The following is a 20325-nucleotide window of genomic DNA, read 5'->3' on the forward strand; positions in this document are numbered from 1 at the left end:
CACCGTGAGGATCAGAGTACGAGGATTGTTTGAACTCACAATTATTTCATATACTACTCACACCGTGAGGATCGCAGTATGAGGATCGTGTGAACTCACAATGATTTCACCTATTACTCACACCGTGAGGATCACAGTATGAGGATCGTGTGAACTCACAATGATTTCACCTATTACTCACACCGTGAGGATCACAGTATGAGGATCGTGTGAACTCACAATGATTTCACCTATTACTCACACCGTGAGGATCACAGTATGAGGATCGTGTGAACTCACAATGATTTCACCTATTACTCACACCGTGAGGATCACAGTATGAGGATCGTGTGATGTCACTGTGATCATCGCATGATCTCACGTTTTGACTGGGTAGATACATGAAGTCTTTGGGGCTAATCAGGCTTTATTCCTCCCCTGCTCTTATTTTGCTCCTATGCATGGAAAATCCATGCAGCAAGCCACAAAGGAGCAGTTTGAGAGTGGAAAATGTGTCAGAAATCCAGTCGAACATTCCAGAAGCATGCCAAACCTTGTGTGTTTGTGAGCGTGTGAGTCAGTGGTCATCTACCATTTGTTGTATGAAGTGCAGTAGTTATTAGTTTCTGTGTCATCAACCTCTGGTTTCTCAGTCCTTTCCCCCTCGCCGTCCTTTTTATCTAACTTTTGCTTTTTTGTGGATCGTATTTCCCATTTTTCCTTGCAAAGTTTCCCATGCATTTCTTATGCAGAAGATTGAAGAGCAGAGTGAGATGCAATTGGCATAATTGGTCTTGCCAGTCTAAGACTTTGAAACCCCAATTAGAGGTTGTGTTGGAAAGTGATAAGAGAAAACCGAGTATAAGTGAGTGTCTGTGTTTGAGGGAGAGGTGGCAGCTGTGGTTTTTTTTAAAGGGCAATATTGAAACTCAGGCCCTTAAACAAGCATTCTGGTTTACTCTGAGTAAACTCACTGCTTTTCACTGTGAGAATGAGGCCAGTTATTTAAAGCAGAGCAGAGGAATGTCTGTATATGTATGTGTATTTGTTATTGGCCGCATACCCTAGTTATTCACATGCGAAAATATCTGAAGGTTAACGGTAGACAAGGTTTTTGAGTGATAGGGCTAATTTAATTCTTTTACACACTTCATTGACACTTTTAGCATTGTAGACTTCCCCTCCATAGTCCTTTTGTGATGTTTAGTATTTAAAGGCATAGTTCAGCCAAAAATTAAATTTCTGTCATAATTTACTCAAACCTGGATGACTTTTTTCTTCTGAAGTACATAAAGTAAGATATGTCTTTTTTGTCCATGCAGTGAAAGTTAATAATATCCAGAGTTGTTTTGCATCATTGACTTTTATTATATAGACAAAAAAGTTCTTCAAAATATCTTCTTTTGTTTTTCAGAATTTTCATTTTTGTGGTGAACTATCTCCCTTAATCCAGACAGGATAAAAACGTGGCTGTGAGGGGTAGCCCACAGTCTTTACAATGGTACATATTGTGTAAAGGTACTAGATCATGTAATTTCAAAACTCACAACTTTCAAAACTGGTTTATGAAGTTTGAAAGTTTGTTTAAAAAGATGTTTTGTTAGCTGAACAATTGACATGTAGTTAAACAACAGTACAGTCCATTGAACAAACTGTGCGTCTATCCCTCACAGCCTTGCTTTTATTCCTGTCATAAATTAAATATGGCACTACCCTGGTCCCTGACTAAGGAAGGTCCAAGACATTTAAATATTACTGGTTAATAATATCACAGACTAATTCCACAGACTAATCATAGATCAGCAGAAGGCAGTGATGTCAACCGTTATGTTTGGACCCCTGTTTTTATTTAATCTGCCATTGCAGGGACCCCCTCTATTCGGGGACCCAGGACATCATTTCTGGTTTTCTCTTTCATTGGTGCCCAGGCAAACAGAGACACCAAAACATCAATATTTTCTCAGTCAGACTAAACCTTACAACTTCATTTAAACATGGACAGATAAAGCACCACATCAAGACTCGTTTGATAATTCTAGCACGCTCCAAGAAAAGGTACAAATAGCTTCCAAATGCATTTATATTTTCGACAACTCTCAAAAAAGAAATTTTCAAGGGGTCATTTCATCATAGTTCTTAGTATATTATATAAAAGTTAGTGTTTGCAGTGTCTAGCCTATTTTCTCTCTGCACATGAAATTTCCCGTAATATTCCATTCTAAATGTCCCCTTTCCTCTTCCTCTCTCCATAAATACACAAGCGCTGATGATGACATCACAGTCACAGTCTCCTGTCTGTCCTGTCTGCATTCCATCCACGCTCACATCTGTTTGGCTTTCAGAATCTGGAACCTCTGCTGTTGCCAAGGTTACGACACCTTCTGGCCCCCATGCCACTATGTATAAGAAGCTTGCAGGACGCAGTTTCATAGCAGGAAAATGTAAACATTGAGATGAAAGAAAGGGGTTGCCCTGCATTGGTTTGATGTTTTATTTGATGTGTTTGTTTTTTTTGTAAGATCTGTGGATGAAAGTTATTTTGAAAAATATTTTTAGCTCAGGTCAGACTCTTGACAAAAGTAGAGGTGCTTTGAAGTACGTTTGCTGTTTTGGAGAGCTGATTTGTGCTTTTTGGAAGTCAAACAGCTTTTAATGCTACAGTTTATGTCTAGGAAAATGTTTGAAAGAAAATGCCTCTATATTCACGAAAATGCCTCTATATTCTCTTCTCTTTTCTAGACTTTTCTCCAGACTCTCGGTGAGCATTTTTTTAAAGTGTCTCTGATGTTTTTATGACTGTCAGGTTTAACACACTGCTGATAGTGATTATATATAGTTAGTATATTTTTGGGAAACTTGGGTTCAGCATTATAATGGGTGTGTGCTTGTTGTTTTTGTTATTTTGCTGCCCACAGAAATAAACAGTCCCAGACTTTTGTCAAGAAACTGAATTAGGTTGACTATTCTTTTGCCCCACCTTCTGTTTTGACACTAATGGCCACTTTTATATTTTCCGTATGTTTGTGTTTAGAACACTAAATTATAGTTGCTAACATACAATTTTAATGGGAGGGTTTGTTGCTGTTTTTGCTAGTAACTTTGTTAGCAGATAAGTTAGTTGGTATTGATGTGTTAGCGGGTGCGTGAAGTGCTATGTTTTCTAGATGATAATTGAAGAAATGTGTTAAATTAGGCAGTGTAATGAATTTCAGTACTTTTTATTCTGTTCAGAGTAGAACTGTCATTCTTACGTGCCTGTAGCTCTTTTACACACTACCATGCACAACTTTCAGTCAGTAAGATTTTCTTTTGAAAGAAAGCAGTAAGAACACAGTAAATTTATCAATCATGACAGGAAAGACGTTTTATATAATGTTACATTTATAAATGTTTCTATCTATTTCAAATGAATGCAGACTTGGTGAGCACGAGAAAAAAAAATCTTACTGACCCCAGACATTTGATAGTGTGTGCGTGTGTGTATTTTTATTATGTTTTTTTTTTTACAGTGCATGATATAGGTAGTGTTTTACTGATGATTTTTGGATCAACCTCATGACCTTACTGATTTGTTGAAAGGTAGGTCAGTGGTTGTTGCCCATCCATATTAGGATTACCGCTTACTGCTTGTGTGTTTATTCAGTCCAGTGCCAAAGTAACCTGTTGGCCAATGTGTCTGGTCATTGAGTCACTTGCAGTTTTTCTTGCATATTTTAAATGTTTATTTTATAAGCAACATTACATTTGTAAAAATTGGGCAAAATGAAACTCTTGGTTGGTCTTTTGTTCCACATCTGATCAGTCCCCTTTCTTTTGTCATGTTTAAAGGTGTCATGAACTGAGAAATCAAAATTTCCTTAATCTTTTGATACATAAGAGGTCATTGTGCTATACAAAGCATTCTGTAAGTTTCAGAACTCAAAACTTTCTCGTTAGTCTAAAAACAGCTTATATTTAAGCCAGTCTGTCCAAACGACAAGCTGTGGAATGTGCCACTTTATGACGTAATAGTGTGACTAAACACCGCCTCCGCCGAAGAAGATCAACACCTGCTTCTACATCGCTGCCTGTTTAGCTCCGCCTACCTATTCGCGCACATAGTAGGTAAATGATAAGAGTGGCAAACGCAGGTCTAAGCAGAAACCAAACAATAAACTTTATATTTAATTAAGTGCCAGACCGCGTCAGTAAGAAGTTGGCCCTTCACTTCATTTTACTGTGAATTCATTTACTAACAAGGCACAAATCGACACAGGATTTTCAGATCGATTGAAACTAAATAACGATGCTGTGCCGACTATATTGGATCAGATGTCACACCACATAAGTGTGAGTAACTGTTTTTATTACTTGGTCACTATTGCTTTGTCTGTTATTACAGATCGTTTGATATGAGTATTTATGTAGTTTTAACCTAAATCACAGCAGTGTCCATCTGTGAAGGATGTAGGCTGTCAAACATACACAACTATTAGCCAATCATAGCAGTGGGCGTTTACTTCCGAGTCTACAATCCTCCACACCTACTCAAACATAGCGTTCCAATGATGGGGTCAAACCAGGACAGAAAAAAGACTATTACTTCTAAATTATGATGTTTTTTGATGTAAAAATCTTGATCAATTTTGACCGTTTAAATGTGTCAGTCATTAACCACTCTCGCATGTAGGTGTTGAAGCTTATCTGAACTGAATAATCCTGCAGCTGAAGCATACATGACTAGTGTTGACTGGTGCTAAAGTGATTCATCTGTGTGAGGAGGTGGCTGGGGATAAAAGCACTGGTGCTTTATTAATGAAAGAGCTACTCTCTCTCTTTCTTTCTCTCTTACTTTCTCTGTATATGTATATACTGTATGTAGGCCTTCGTATAGAGAAAAAGAGAGACTTAATGTCTAATATGTATATAATAATAATTAATAAAAGCACGAGTGGATTGTGGTTAAGTCATGAGTCTTTCTGCCAGGGAGAGCCAGTGCTCTGTGTGTATGTGTCTGAGCTTGCTGGCCTTTGCGCCAGGGTATCTGAGGAATGTGAATATTTCTTTGCTTCTACACCACTGTACCAATGGTACTGTACCACACACTCATGGGTGTCTTTCTTCCTCTCACACATACACCTAAGGGTCTAGTTCCTGCTCTGCCACTGGTGCATTAAAGGGGTCATATGATGCGATTTCAATTTTTCCTTTCTCTTTGGAGTGTTACAAGCTCTTGGTGCATAAAGTTGCAAAGACTAAAGTCTCAAATCCAAAGAGATATTCTTTATAAAAGTGAAGAGTCAGCCACACCTACCTAAAACAAATAATGTTCTTTTTAGCAACATCATATGACCCCTTTAAAGGAAAACAGCTTACATTTCTTTGTGTGAATATGTGTCTCATTTTTTCCTTTTCCACTATCTGTCATTTACTCATTCCTCCATTAATTTTTTTAAATTTTTCTCTTCTTCCTTCTAAACAACTGAAACAATTATACCTAGTTATTTCCTTTGTTTTGAAAAAATTGTTTATGGCCAGCGGTTTGCAGTATAACTGTTTAAAAGCTGTGTGTTTCTCTGTGAGTGAAGTGTGTGTGTGTGCATGTAGTTTCAGAGAGAAGTCAGAGCACATCATTTTTTTATACCTCTGCATGTGAAAGGTTTTTTTTTTGGTTAAAGACGTTTATTGAACACAAGATGAGATAAACACTAACAGAAAAAATGAGGTTATATACTGAGGAACAGAGATACAGAGCTGACAACAATATTGTGTAAACAGGTTTTGAAGGAGAGTGCTAAAGTTTGCCTTCTTTGATTTGGTTTGTTCACATACACTGCCATTCAAAAGTTTGGGATCAGAAAGTTGAAAAAAAAAAACATTCACATTAAATCGATCAAAGGTGTTCAATTATTTCAGTTAAAAGCTGTTCTTTTGAACTTTTTTAAAATAATGCTGAAAGATTTTATAAAGAGGTGTTTATTAAAAACTAAATCAGCATATTAGAATGATTTTTAAAGGGTCACGTGACACTGAAGACTAAAGTAATAGCTGCTGAAGATTTTGCTTTGCCATTACAGGAGTAATTTACATTTTAATATATAATTTGCAGTGTGCTCAACGGGTGTTGCTCCTCTATCACAGAGTCACATAGAGATACATAGAGATTGCCGTTTTATTGCTCAGACATTGCTCTTTAATATAATAGAGACTTAGGTACGAATCATTTACATTAATTTAGAATCTGCTAAGAATGTTTTGAGTTTTTAATAAAACTTCTGACTTGATGGCAGACTTTGGTATGTTGGTAAATCTGAGCATAGTCTGAGTTATTATTAAATCTGAGTTATTATTGAGATGGAGAGGACGAGATACTTGTTTATTTTACCTCGATGAGAAATTTAAAGCAAAACTCTTAGTTTGCTCTCTAATCATATGGCTGGCTGTAAGCGATGACATATTAAAGACATCTCATATATAATTTTGTCTTGGCACAGGATGCTTTTATAAATGAGCTCTTAGCTGGCATTTGTCTGAGGCTAAGGTCGCTCACTCTTATGTGATTTACATTGAGTAGTTTGACCTACCCCCACAATATATTACGTTACATCAACTAGAATGAACTAATATGGTGGCCAGAACAAAAATAAAAATATTTTAAATATTTAACTGGTGAGCAAAGACATTTTAAGAACACAATCTGTAAAAGGTTATTTATTTTCCTTGCGTGTCTCAGATTAAAGTCGTTCAAGGACCTGATTTGAACCCTGCTGATTTATCCACTGCTGTGGCAGGTTTATGGATTCAGCTGCTTGCTTTTTATATTGAGGTGTGAGAAAGCTGATATGAAGCTTTCAGCTTCTTACTGTAAATACATAGTGATTTTCAGACAGGCAGTGGATTAGATGAGCACAGCAGACACACCCCCAACTAACCCGCAGAAAATCATCACATGGTCTGTCCTATCGTATACACCCCACCCATCAACACACACACATACGCACACATATTGGGTCTGTTAAATCCATTAACATGCTCTTTAGCTCAGACAAAGAGTAAGAAAGTATTTGACATTCCTCAGAAATCATAAGCACACCGATATGTTGTAAGATTTCTAGAGCTTTTGTCAGTGTTCTGGCCTTTCTGAGATTAAAGTAAATATTTTATAAGCAAAACAAAGCTAGTCGAAGCAGATTTAGACAATCAAACTAAAACTTTGGGTATAAGAGAGCAAGATATACTACAAAAGCACCACATTCCCTGTGAACTAAATGCTGCTGGGAAAAGTCACATGTATGTGTGTGAGTTAGTGGTGTAGTGAAGTCTAAAGCTGTATTTTTGAAACCTCTGTCTGTCTGGAGTACTGCAATTAACTCGGCAAGCACAGACACACTGAGGCATTCCCCCCCCACACACAGACAGCTTCACACACACAAATCTACACACGGTTATGAATATATCTGCACATCATAGGCAAAAACAAAAGCTTTCATACAGAAAATCACTCACAGCCATATATACACCCTACACACCCACATAGGCATTAAAGCTTCACGGTACACATGCACTCACTGACAGAATGACACTTTACATTCAAGATGTCTCTGCTATGATTACTGGACACTTAGAAAGGTAGCAATAAAGTAAGAAAGAAACCTTTTTACTTTTCATGTTCTACTCATGTGGCTGTTTGTTTTTGTTTTTGCTAGAAACTAGGTTGTTTGTTTGTGTCTTTATTAGCTTGGTTTTGCTTCAAGTGTTTCCCTCTCTCTCTCATTTATATAAAGTCAGCCTATTTTTATGTAAAGTAAGAATGCTGGTGGTGTGGAAGCTTGAATCAGTGTGAGCGTGTGTGGGTGGTAGTCATACGCATGCAGACAGAGTCCGGCCAGCTGTAATTGTTTCCGTGTGTTGTCCTCATCAAGCTACAGGCGAGCCACAGTTTGCTACTGCCAGCCTGATCATATGCCTTTGTGCTCTTCAAAATGTCCTCTGGTTGTCCAATCTGGAATTTCTGTATTGTTTTGCAATACAATCTGCTGTCAAGATCTTTACAGTGCTGCTGCATTAACTTCATGGTCGTTGGCTCAATCATGGCTTGTTTTCCTTTCTAAAATGCTTTTAAATTGTTTACTTTTATGTTTGTTTGTAAATTGTGTTGAATGTGTTCCTGACAACATTTTCTTCCATATTAAGTCTAAAGCTAGGAGCTTAATGTTACAATAAATATGTTTTAAAAAAATTCCTTGCTGATTATAGGCTAGAAGTCTAAATTTGCATGTGTGATTTACAGGATTTTAGATACAGATATTTAATGGATATTTGTTTTTTAGTTGAGATTAAATTTAGCTCGTTCAGTCTTGCTATTAAAAAGCATTGCTATTATTATAGTACAGTGTAGTACTACACACCGCTACAGCATACATTTATTTTTACAAAATAAGTAAAACATTTTTTTTTATCATGTTGTATGTAGGATTTTACTTTTTTCCAAATAGTACATTTTTAAAACTATAAAATCTATACTATAAACTATAGAAACTCTAAAAATTGTGTTTTCATGCTTGCTGTCAGTAATGTCTCTTATGGTAAATCATCAACTATGATTTTATATCAGGTGTCACTAAATATACTCTTGAATAATTTATAGAGTAGCTCTTCACAGAGTAGAACACAGTAACAGAAAGACACTAGATTTTTCCCTCTGAAACCACCATGAGCTGGTATTAAATAATGATGCCAGTGTTCCAGAATGATCTGGTTAAGCCTGGCTTGATATTTCAGCCCACATAAGAGCGCTCTAACCAGACCACAGTCTGACATGCCACAATATAAAGCAGATACTCTGAATCCATATTTAAACCAGGCTGTGTGCTTTTGTGACAGTGAAAAATAAAGTGCAGTCTGCCCTCATAAATAATTAGTATGTTTAATCTCAGTGGATGATGTGATTGTCATGTATTAATGCTCTCTATATATGTAAAAATGTATGTGATTGATTTACATTGTATAGTTAATTTATATGTAAACTATACAAGATGTATAATAATATATAATAATATATAAACTATATGATATATTATAATGACTGTAATATGTAAATATTGTCAAACCCGATGTGTCATGTCTAATCTGTAATCTGTCTGTGTTTGCAGTGGTGTGTCCTCTCACCTGTATGAATGGAGGAGTATGCAGTACCCGCACACATTGTCTCTGTCCACCAGGCTTCACCGGACGCCTCTGCCAATTCCCACTTCGGACTCAAGCTTCTCGAGGCAACAAGCAGCCCGTCTACAGTGTACAGGTGAGTGTCTCCTTCACACTGTTTTCCACTGATTTATTGTAAATGCACCCTTTTTCCAGTTGTCATCTTGATTCTGAACAGACAAACTGATGGTGCAAAACCAGTTGTGATAGAAAGAATATACTGAATTAGGGATGCACGATATTATCGGACCGATGTCGGAATCGGCCGATAATGTCTTAAAATGCAAATATCGGCATCGGCCCGATATGAAAAAATATGCCGATAAGAGGATTAACTCACACGCGCTCAGGGTGTGCTAGCGATTAGATCATGTCAGCAGTGTGGTCATTCTTGAAGCAAACTTTTGCCTGAATGATGATTAGATTCACTGTTTTGGATCACTGCATTTAATTTGAGAATGCACGTACAAGATGATGCGTTCGGTGTGTGACAGAGTCAACAGTCACTAGCGCGTGCAGTAGCAGCAGCAGCAGCCTCCAACGGGTCCTAATGCCTGTCTGGTAAGGCGTTTTATTTACATAGAGGGCATAGAGACGCTGTTGGCCTACTTGTTACAAAATGAAAGTAAAATACACATCACTAAGAAACTTGTGTTTCTGAATAAATAAACCAGTATCAATCTCATAAAATCATGAGTTTTTTTTTATTTGAAGGTCAGAAGCAATAGCTTACACATGAATAAAAAAAATCACAAACATGACACTTGTAAATTAAATAATTTTATGCAGATCTAAGGTTACAACTGCATCTTTCTGGAAAAAATGCATTAATTATTTTCAAAGCTTTCAATGTACTGTCATTATAAAAGAACTTCATTGTTTGTTTAATTCTAACAAATAAGTTTTTGTTAAAAACTAACTAAAATTTAAAATAATTTGTTTAGAATCTCTGCACAAGAGAGATTTGGTGTTGTTTCCAAACAAAAATAAATATTGGTATCAGTACCAATATCAATACCAATATAGGTATCGGTACCAATATCAATACCTATGGTGTTTCCAAACAAAAGGAAATATATCGGTATCGGCATCGGCTGTCGGCCAAAATGAAGTGAAAAATATCGGCATATTGGCAAAAATCCAATATCGTGCATCCCTATCCACCTTAAGCGCGGGCGTCGCTATTTTCAAACTATATTGTGTCAGATTTCCGGAAGCACTTTCGCTAATAATAGTTGTATTGTGATTCCGTAGTTTTGTGTTCACTGTGTAGATTTTACAGGCTAGTTTACTTTTTTACTTGTAGTTAGGGGTGTCACAGTAGCTGGTTCAAATGTAAAAAATACCTGCAAGACATTTGTTTTGACCATAATCCACGCACCAGAGCTGAATGTGAATGTGGGGCACCCTATGATTTGCACGCCCCTCCGAAGGGAGAAGAAGCTCGTCGGCTTTGGTTAAAAACCTTAAACTTAAAGAAACCACCGAAATTTCCGTACGTTTGCTCTTTTCACTTCGATGATGGCAGACCCATGGAAAATCATCCATTCCCCGAGAAACGATGCTCCAGTGAAGACTCCGAGGCGATGTCTCGTCAGGATATATCCACAAACAGGTATGTTACAGCTTCTTGTTAAGTTACGTGCTCTAACAAAAGACATTGCTTAAACTATTTCTTTATCGATGACACTCCTATTGGGCATGAATAATATTTAGTGCTAAGCTGAATTTGTTGATAACAGTAGAAAACTGTACGTGCTCTAACAAAAGACATTGTTTAAACTATTTCTTTATCAATGACACTCCTATTGGGCATGAATACTATTTAGTGCTAAGATGAAGTTGTTGATAACAGTAGAAAACTGTTACAAAAAAGCGCATAGAGGGATAGCTAAAATTTAAATTCTGTCATTTACTTATTCTCGAGTTGTTCCAAACCTGTGTTAATTTATTTTTGCTGCTGAACACAAAGGAAGATATTTCGAAGAATGTTTGTAACCAAGCAAATCTTAGGTCCAATTCACTTCCATAGTAGTAAGAAATAATATTATGGAAGTGAATGGGACCCAAGAATAGTTTGTATATTAACATTATTCCAAATATCCTCCTTTGTGTTCAGTAGAACAAAGAAATTTATTTACTTATTCTCGAGTTGTTCCAAACCTGTGTTAATTTATTTTTGCTGCTGAACACAAAGGAAGATATTTCGAAGAATGTTTGTAACCAAGCAAATCTTGGGTCCCATTCACTTCCATTGTAATAAGAAATAATACTATGGAAGTGAATGGGATCCAAGAATAGTTTGTATTAACATTATTCCAAATGTCCTCCTTTGTGTTCAGTAGAACAAAGAAATGTATACAAGTTTAGAACAACTCGAGGTTGAGTAAATGATGAAAATATTCATTTTTGGGTGAACTATCCCTTAAAGCCAGGTACTGTGATTGTATTTTAAATATACTGTTTTTACACAAATATTTTCAAGATCTTATATTACTTCTTTCTCCTTATATATGCACACATACAAACACACAATTAAAATGTCAAGGTGCAGTTTATTTTGATTTTTTCCCCCACTGAAAATGATACAGTTTAGCAATGCTAGGTAAATACTCGTCAATTTGTCACTTTTACAAAACTCATGGAACAAATGGAAAACATTCTAAATAGGGGAGTCAAACGATTAATTGCATCCAAAATAAAAAGTTATATAAATAAATATATAGGTAACACTTTATTTTGATAGTCCACTTTAGACATTTTACTAACAGTAAGTAACTTTGCAACTACATGTCAACTAGCAGTCATTAGAGTATTAGTAGACTGTCTGCTTAATTTCGAAGAATGTTTGTAACCAAGCAAATCTTAGGTCCAATTCACTTCCATAGTAGTAAGAAATAATATTATGGAAGTGAATGGGACCCAAGAATAGTTTGTATATTAACATTATTCCAAATATCCTCCTTTGTGTTCAGTAGAACAAAGAAATTTATACAGGTTTAGAACGACTCGAGGTTGAGTAAATTATGAAAATTTTCATTTTTGGGTGATCTATCCCTTAAAGCCAAGTATTGTGATTGTATTGAATAAAAATACCACTGTACTGCGACTGGAATACCATGGTGCCATGTACAAAATACTTTTGCTACTTTTTTGTAATACTTTTTGTAAATAGGGGGTGGAGAATTTATCAGTTTCTCCTGAGCATCTGACTGACTTCAGTGTTGTGTTTTGCAGATGATGAGCAAGGTGACCATGAGACCACACAAACGGAGCCATTGCAGCTGCCCCTTCAGTACAGTGATGCCTGCACTCAGTGGGAGGTCCAGGCATTGACAGACCACACTTATGCCTCAGGGGATAAAATAATGTTACACAAGGCAACACAGTTCCACAGTGAAGATCCCTTAGCCCTTGCCATTCTCAAGAATGACACTAGCTCTTTATTGTACACTTGCTTCAGTAGTGTCTTTAAAGAACATGTGAAATATCTCCAGCAATTCTACACTTCCAATTTTAAGATGCACATAATGGATCAAATTCTGATGACCATGATGAAGCTGAAGTTGAATTTACTTCAAGGAGATCTTGCCGAAAGCTTTGATGTGTCCCAGAGTGTAGTAAGCCAGTTACCTAAATCCTCAATGCAATCACATAACAGTACTGGGATTCACGTCTGCTTTTAAAAACATGAATTCGCTTTCTGTTTCATGTACCAGCACTCGACCGACTTTTCCGCTGTACAGGTACTGATATGCCTCAGTGCTTTTATAATTCCACATCGAAGACCCATCTACTCCAAGCGACAAAACGAAATAATTAAAAATGTCTTTATAAGTTATGGCATGGGTGTGGTAAATATTTACCATCACGGTGTTTAATAGTGTTCTGTGTGTGCTCCCACCACATCGCTCCTTACCTACCGGCTAGCGAAACGGAAGTTTAACACATTATAAGGAAGTACGTCATCGTATTTACTTCCGCGTTGCAAAATAAGGTGGATAAAGACAATAGAGTTAGATTCTAATATGATACACGTGTCATTATAATTTTAACTCGAGGGTCAGATCAGAAAAATGTCACCATGGGGAGTGCATGGCTCACAGCGTGCCCTTTTGAAGCTTATATTATAATAATGAATGAATTCCATGCTACATTCATTAATAACACTGAAGGGTGTTAGAGCCACAGGCCTGTAGTCATTAAGTCCTGTAATTACTTCCGCGTTGCAAAATAAGGTGGATACTGAATGTGTCTCATGTTTCTTGAGGATTTCTTGAGGATACTCATGTTTCTTGAGGGTTTTGTGCTGATTTTTTTTAGATTAATACCGGTAAATAACTGAGAATATTTCTCCTCCAGGTGATGCCTGAGTCCCAGAGTCTGTCAGAGCCAGGTGGCACAGGTGGGCGGCAGCAGATGACACAGACACACTCTGTGTTCACTCTGCAAGGCACTGGACATCACTCTTCTGAAGGTAATTGGCACACAGGACATTTTCACTTTTAATTTGACTGAAATGTGGTCTCATTCACATACTTGTGTACACATGAAAAACCGATGTGAGAATCTTTCCATGCAGAAATAATGATCAAAAAAGTAACTAAAGCTCATTCTATAACATTCTGTGTGTCTACAGCTCAGTCTGGGATGATGGGTTCAAAACATGATCATATGTCATCTAGGTCAATATAAATGTGTTTTTTACAGTGTTGTTATTGTATAGTAAACAAATATATATAAAAAAAATTTTTTTATCATTTAAAAATAATTTAAAACTAAAACCAAATAAAAAAAAATCTAATTCAAAATATTAATAAATTCTATTATAGTATATAAATACTAATTATTTGTTTTTTTAAATTTAGAATTTGTGATATCAAATCGTATATTCATGCTTAATGCTTCTAAACTTCATTGTTATTAAAAAGCTATTTAAAAAATAACTGTGCATTTCCTTCTTTTTGGACTGTATCTTTCCAGTGCAGGTCAATGTTCATGTTCACACGCCAGACACTTCAGTTGTCATTCATCCTCTCGACCAATCAGAGAACAAGCCTCACAGTGCCAAGACTGTGACCCGCCTCCCTCCACAGACGCACAAGCCAAAGGGGAGGTGCTTCCAGGAAACCACACCCAAACAGGCTGTGAGTGACAGAAGTAGATGAGATGATACACAAAATCTGATTTGCCAATGAATTTCTTATTTAATATATATTTAACAACACTCTAATTATTACTCTTTCTTTTCACAGTGTAGTAGTAACCCTCTCCCTGGTTTGACCAATCAGGAAGACTGCTGTGGCAGTGTGGGTAATTCCTGGGGCCAAAATAAATGTTACAAATGCCCATTACTACCTTGTAAGTTCAAATAATTTCTGTTATATAATTTAACTTTTCTTTGGGAGTTGCATTTTACTGTTTCTGTCAAAGTGATCAAAGTGTCTGTCCAGCCAAAAACAACCCCTTCTCATTACTAATTCTTTAAAAATAACAGTTCATCTCACTCGACTCTGTTTTTCCTTATAAATTCACACTGTCATAGCTTGACAGGTGGGAATGTGTCATTGCAGTCTTGGAGTTGAGTTTCAATATGGGCTAGAAGAAAAAAGCTTTTTTCCACTCCCGGTTTCTCTCTGTAACTCATTTGATGTCTCAGAGCTCAGTCAAACAGTGATCCTGGCCTGGTGAACGCTTTTGTGTGTGAGTGGATGTGCGTTAGTGTTTGCGTTTGAGTGTGTGTGAATGTCTGCGAGTGTCTTTGTGCCTCAGCAACATCACCATATTTTCCAATGACACACCCTTTGCAGTAAAAGGAGACAAAAGTGAAGGCTGGAAAAAAGGATGAAAAAATGTTGGCTTTGGCAAAAGCCTTTCTGGAAAGCCACTCTGTCTCTGTTCTCGCATGTTCTTATACAGAAGAGAAAATATCAGCTTCAGAGAAATGTTCCCACTGCGGCCCTTTTCTCACTTTCTCACACACACAGAAGTGAAGCACATCACACACAGCACACCATGCTACCAGTTTCTCTTGGACTTAAATCCCCTCACAGACACTTCTTTCATCAATTTTCTCAACGTCTTCCACCACTTTCATTTTTATTTAGCTTTGTTTTACATTCCCTTCATTGGTGTGATGTTTCATAGTTTCATGTTCTGGCTTAGTCAAACAAACAAAGCAGCTAGTACAGATGCTTTTTCTAGGAGAAATGATTAGTAATTTGTCTGAATTTCTCTCATTCAGATGCTGGGAAACACCAGACTATAGTAGAGGACTTTGGCTCCACGTGCCCTCAGGGATACAAGAGACTTAACAGCACTCACTGCCAAGGTAATGTGTGTGTACATGTTGGATTGTGTGTGTTGTATAGGCTTTACCAATTGTAGTTATGTTGGTTGTCATAAAATGTACACATCCATGAGCATTAAATGAACACAAACAAGACGGCTGCCAAAACATTTTCTATCATGTGGTTTAGGGGAAATATTGCATCCAGCCACAGGCAGAAAAATAATTTATACTTCTGTTTGCTACATAGCCAGACCAGTGGTTTTTATTTTGACAAGATTATTGAGGATGAAACTCATGTATAGTAGGTGGAGTTTATGATAACTACCGTTTGGGCCTCAATTCAAATTTAGAAACCTCAGTTCAATGTCATACTAGAAAAAACTTTGAAGCTACTCAGTCATGTGATCTAGTTATCTTAGTATTAATATAAAAATAATATAGTAATTGTTAGAACATTAATTCAGTCATGACAACTCTTGGGATAGATTGTAAAATCTTTAACAATGTAAATTAGGGATGCACCAAATGTTAGACAACCAAAATTATTTGGCCAAAATAGCAAAAAAAGCTCTTTCGGTGTTCGGCCAAATAAGCGAAAAGACCAAATAAATTGTACCGAATAAAGACATGACGCGATCAAATAGCAACTAGTGAAGAGTGAGAGGCGCACACTATTTAATATACTATTATATTATATAATGCAACAAACATGTCGGCAATGTGGAAGCATTTAAAACTGTCTGAGAAAGATGCAAAAATCATTACAAGCACCGACAGCGAGAGACCGTTTAGTACTGCATCGCATGTCTTCGACAAGAAGAGGAAGGGGTGGTTGTTGCTGGTTACTGTATGATGATTGAAATCGCCAAATGGCCTTAAACAATTAATAAATAAACTGCAGTGCTATCAGCTTGTTAGCCAGGGTTAAAGTCCAAAGTGCGAGGAAAATCTGCGCTAAAACAGTGTTACTCGTCAGTTGTTCAGTAACATTTTTATGCATTTTTACAAGGCATGCGACAATGCGATACATGCGACAAACATCTTCACAATTCGTAATGAGAATCATTTATAAATCTGCTGTTGTCAACAAAAAAGAAGCACTGGGGTCTTCCTGCGGGTTTCCGTTAAAATAAAAGCTGAGAAAAAGCAAGAACTTTATCAACATTCATAAATGTTAGTATTGTAATTTTACTGTTGTTCTGTAAAATCAAGTAAGACAATGATAATGATAATAATAATTACAACAGCTCTATAAATACATTTATTATAACATTCACACAGTTCAAATTGAGATATTATAATATTGTAATATTTTCTAATGTTTTAAAAGAAGTCTTTTCTGCTCAGCAAGGCTGCATTTATTTGTACAGTAAAAATGCATGCCTGATTCAAGGAGGGGGCCTCCAAAATGGCCAAAAAATATTATTTTACTAACTTATTAATTTGAAGTTAAATTGTGCTTTGTTGGTATAATGTCTGCTAGAATGTTAAAAATAAATGGCCAAAAAATATTATTTTACTAACTTATTAATTTGAAGTTAAATTGTGCTTTGTTGGTATAATGTCTGCTAAAATGTAAAAAATATTTTTAAATTGTTTTTTTTTTTATTGTTTTTTTCTTTGAAAAGCAAGACAAAACAGCAAAAAAAGTACAATTTGGCTATTGAATTTATGCAATGGTGAAAAAAAATGGGCAAAATACTAAAACTAAAAACCGTGTTCGGTATTCGACCTTCGGCACAGTGTTTTATTTTGTTCGGTTTCAGCTTTGGCCAGAATGTTCTTTTTAATGCATCCCTAATGTAAATAGAATGTGCATAGGTTTGGTCTTGGCAGACTAGATCTGCTACACTGCTGCTGCAGGGAAGGAGACTTGCTTCTGCTAAACGCTCGGATCATAAAATTAAAGCATAGCATTCACTGAATACGTCCTGGTTATAGGTAAACAGTAATGAGTATGTGAATCTGATTGGCTAGGAGCATTGAACTGAATGAACCAATTAGAATGCGAGCAGAGTTTCATGGCTGAACTATTCACAAAATTCAGATGTATTTAAAGCTATATCAGCTCCCTCTAGGGCCCTTTATGGTAAAAACGTTGTGACAGAATTTCCTAAACACCTACAGAAATCTGCAATTAGTCCTGTAAAGTTGCTGCATTAAAAATAATTTTATCCTAGAAATGCAAGTAATAGTAGAGCAGTCCCGATATCCATTCCAGATACAGAAGTCAAGGACTTTCTGCCAGTTAGGAGACAGTTTGGATTACTGTGGTATATAGACCTGCATAGTTTCAGATTTAAAATAATAGCAGAAGAGAACATAAAAATATCAGATAATTCAGCGATAAGCTGCATTTATGATCCCATTGAGGGATATGCTTGGTTGGGACGAGGCAAGTGAATAAATTGTACACTAGCAAAATGACTAACAACATCTGTCAGGTTTTAGTGCGATCAGATGCTTCAGACCTTTGATATACTGTAGGTGCCCTTTTAAATGAAAACATTTCTCAGATTTAGGAGAAATCAGAAGAAATAAAAGGTGAATAATGTGATCAGAACAAATTGCACAAGATGAATTTAATATGAAGACAACAGCAGTTAAATCGCATCATTTCTGCAGATGATGATCTTCCCAATTAAAAAACTGCATACTGTTTTGGGTGTTATCTGATAAAACAAGCTTTTGCTTGAATGTTACAGTTGGAAATACCCATTGAGTATGAGAATAGATATTATTCAGCTTCAGTGTAATCCAGATAAACAGAGAGCTACACAGTTTAGCTGCTAGACTGAATGCATGAGAACACTGTAACATTCTGGTCCAAAGGAAAATCAAATGAATTTTTAACATCAATGGTAACTTTAAACCCTGGTTACTCTGATAATGTTTTGACCTTGAGCCTATCACCTTCTTAATGTAGAAACCTACCTTTATGTTTTCATAGAAAACTTAGTGTATAGCACTGTACAGACTGCAGGTACCTGTCACAATTTGCTGGAGCACAGGAACAAGGAAACGAGGAGATTTCACAAAACGAGAGTCTTTAATAATCCAACAGGGAGACACAGAGCAAAAGGAAGACATTCACAACGAGTAGACCCGACAAAGGAAGACTGAACAAACAGGAACTTAAATACAAGGGATAATTACTTAACACAGGTGCACAGAATGACTAATTAACTAAACGAGGACAGGAACATGACCAAAAAAGGGAGCACAGGAACAGAAACAGGGGCAAAACATAACAAAACAGGTCCATGATCCTGACATATCGCCCCCCTCCCGGAAGGCGTCCTCGCGCCGTAGAACAACAGAGGGGGGGCACGGGTGGGAACTTGGGAGGTGACTCAGGAGGAGAATGGACACCCGGGAGGGGGCCGGCAGACAGAGACCAGGGAGGTGACAATAGAGGGAGGAGCCAGGGAGGAAACAGGAGGAGCCAGGGCGGATCAGACGGAGGGAGGAGCCAGGGAGGAAACAGAAAGAACTTGGAGCAGGAGGAGCCAAGCAGGACCCAGGCCACAGCCATGATGGTGACCCACGGTGGAGCCGACTGGGGAGCCATGGAGGAGGAATGGCCGCCGACTCCAAGGCGCCGACCAACGGCGGGGGGTGGAGGAGGCGACGGGGAGGATCCGGAGGTCCTAGGCGGAGCAGATGGCGCCGGCGACCGACGCGAAGGCGTGGATCCGGGAGGCCACGGTGGAGCCGGAGCGACAGAGGACTGAGGAGGAGCCGAGGGGATGAAGAAGCCTGACGGAGCCGGAGGGACGAAGGGATGAGGTAAAGCCAGAGGAGTGGAGTCCCAAGGCGTAGGATGGTCGACGCCAGACCAAGGCGGAGCCGGAGGGACGAGGGAGCCCGGCGGAGCTAGTGGACTGCCGGGCCATGGTGGAGAGGAGGGAGCTAGGAGCCATGGTGGAGCCGATGGGTCCACGGGCCGAGGAGGAGTCCAGGGCTTAGAGACTGGAGGCGGAGTCATGGGAAACTCCAGCCACGGTGACGCTGGAGGATGGCAGTCCCGCAGAGCTCGCACCGCATAGATGGTGGGCTGAGGGCGAGCAGAGGGGCTGCCAGACGACAGCAGAAGAGGAGGCAGGAATGGGTGGGAGGGGGGGCATTTGTGAGCCTCCGGGCTTTCAGGCCAGAACTTAGGAACAGGGGCCCTCTCCTCTTCGGTGTGGCACGGTCGCCACGCCATACACAGCTCACCCTCAGCCACGGTGCAGGGAGCGGAGCTCCTCTCAGCGCTCACACCATCCGCGGCTTTCTCCCTCGTGGCGGGCATTGTTGCCGGCTCACACACCTTGACTGACGTCATTTGCGGCGATGGCTCGTCAAGCACGGCGGGCGATGGCTCTCCGTCAGCGGTGGGCTCGGGCATCCGCTCCGCGCATCGGGGAGATGGTGGGCTGGGCACTGGGTCGGGAGTGGAACTGGCAAGATTCTCCTGGGAACAGGCGGGGAACGGAGATCCATTTCTCCCCAGTGTAGGCGGCGAAATTCGCTCGAGGGCCATCTTCGGACGACAGCACTCTGCACGAGATGTTCAAACTGGCGTCGTAGAACGCACAAAGCGCGTCGTCCGGGTAGCTGGTTAGAGCAGTGATGAGCAGGAACAGTCTGGTATGGCCCTCGAGCAATCTCTCCCCCTGCTCCAGCAGGAGGAGGAGGTATTCCGGACGGGAGAGGGGATCCATAGAAACAACGGAAACAAAAACGGAGGGAACACACGGAGGGAACTGTATTAGGTCGGGTCTTCTGTCACAATTCGCTGGAGCACGGGAACGAGGAAACGAGGAGACGTGGAGATTTCACAAAACGAGAGTCTTTAATAATCCAACAGGGAGACACAGAGCACAAGG

General features: G+C 38.6%; 1 protein-coding gene across 3 annotated transcripts in view; it reads left to right on the forward strand.

The window, feature by feature from the left end:
- The window catches only part of LOC107700254 (latent-transforming growth factor beta-binding protein 3-like), a 45112-nt gene that overhangs the window by 5068 nt on the left and 19719 nt on the right, over nt 1-20325 (forward strand). For 2 of the 3 annotated variants that reach the window (XM_016501859.1, XM_016501860.1), the window contains exons 2-6: nt 9111-9259; nt 13525-13639; nt 14146-14309; nt 14418-14523; nt 15407-15493. In XM_016501859.1, the coding sequence (XP_016357345.1) occupies nt 9111-9259; nt 13525-13639; nt 14146-14309; nt 14418-14523; nt 15407-15493 (621 nt within the window). Of the gene's footprint in view, nt 1-9110; nt 9260-13524; nt 13640-13801; nt 13848-14145; nt 14310-14417; nt 14524-15406; nt 15494-20325 lie in introns of those variants that run through there. The other variant, XM_016501861.1, reaches the window with a different exon arrangement.

This window comes from Sinocyclocheilus anshuiensis, unplaced genomic scaffold (genome assembly GCF_001515605.1).
Source record: "Sinocyclocheilus anshuiensis isolate Anshui unplaced genomic scaffold, SAMN03320099.WGS_v1.1 scaffold1236, whole genome shotgun sequence".
In the NCBI taxonomy this organism is placed as follows: Eukaryota; Metazoa; Chordata; class Actinopteri; order Cypriniformes; family Cyprinidae; genus Sinocyclocheilus; species Sinocyclocheilus anshuiensis.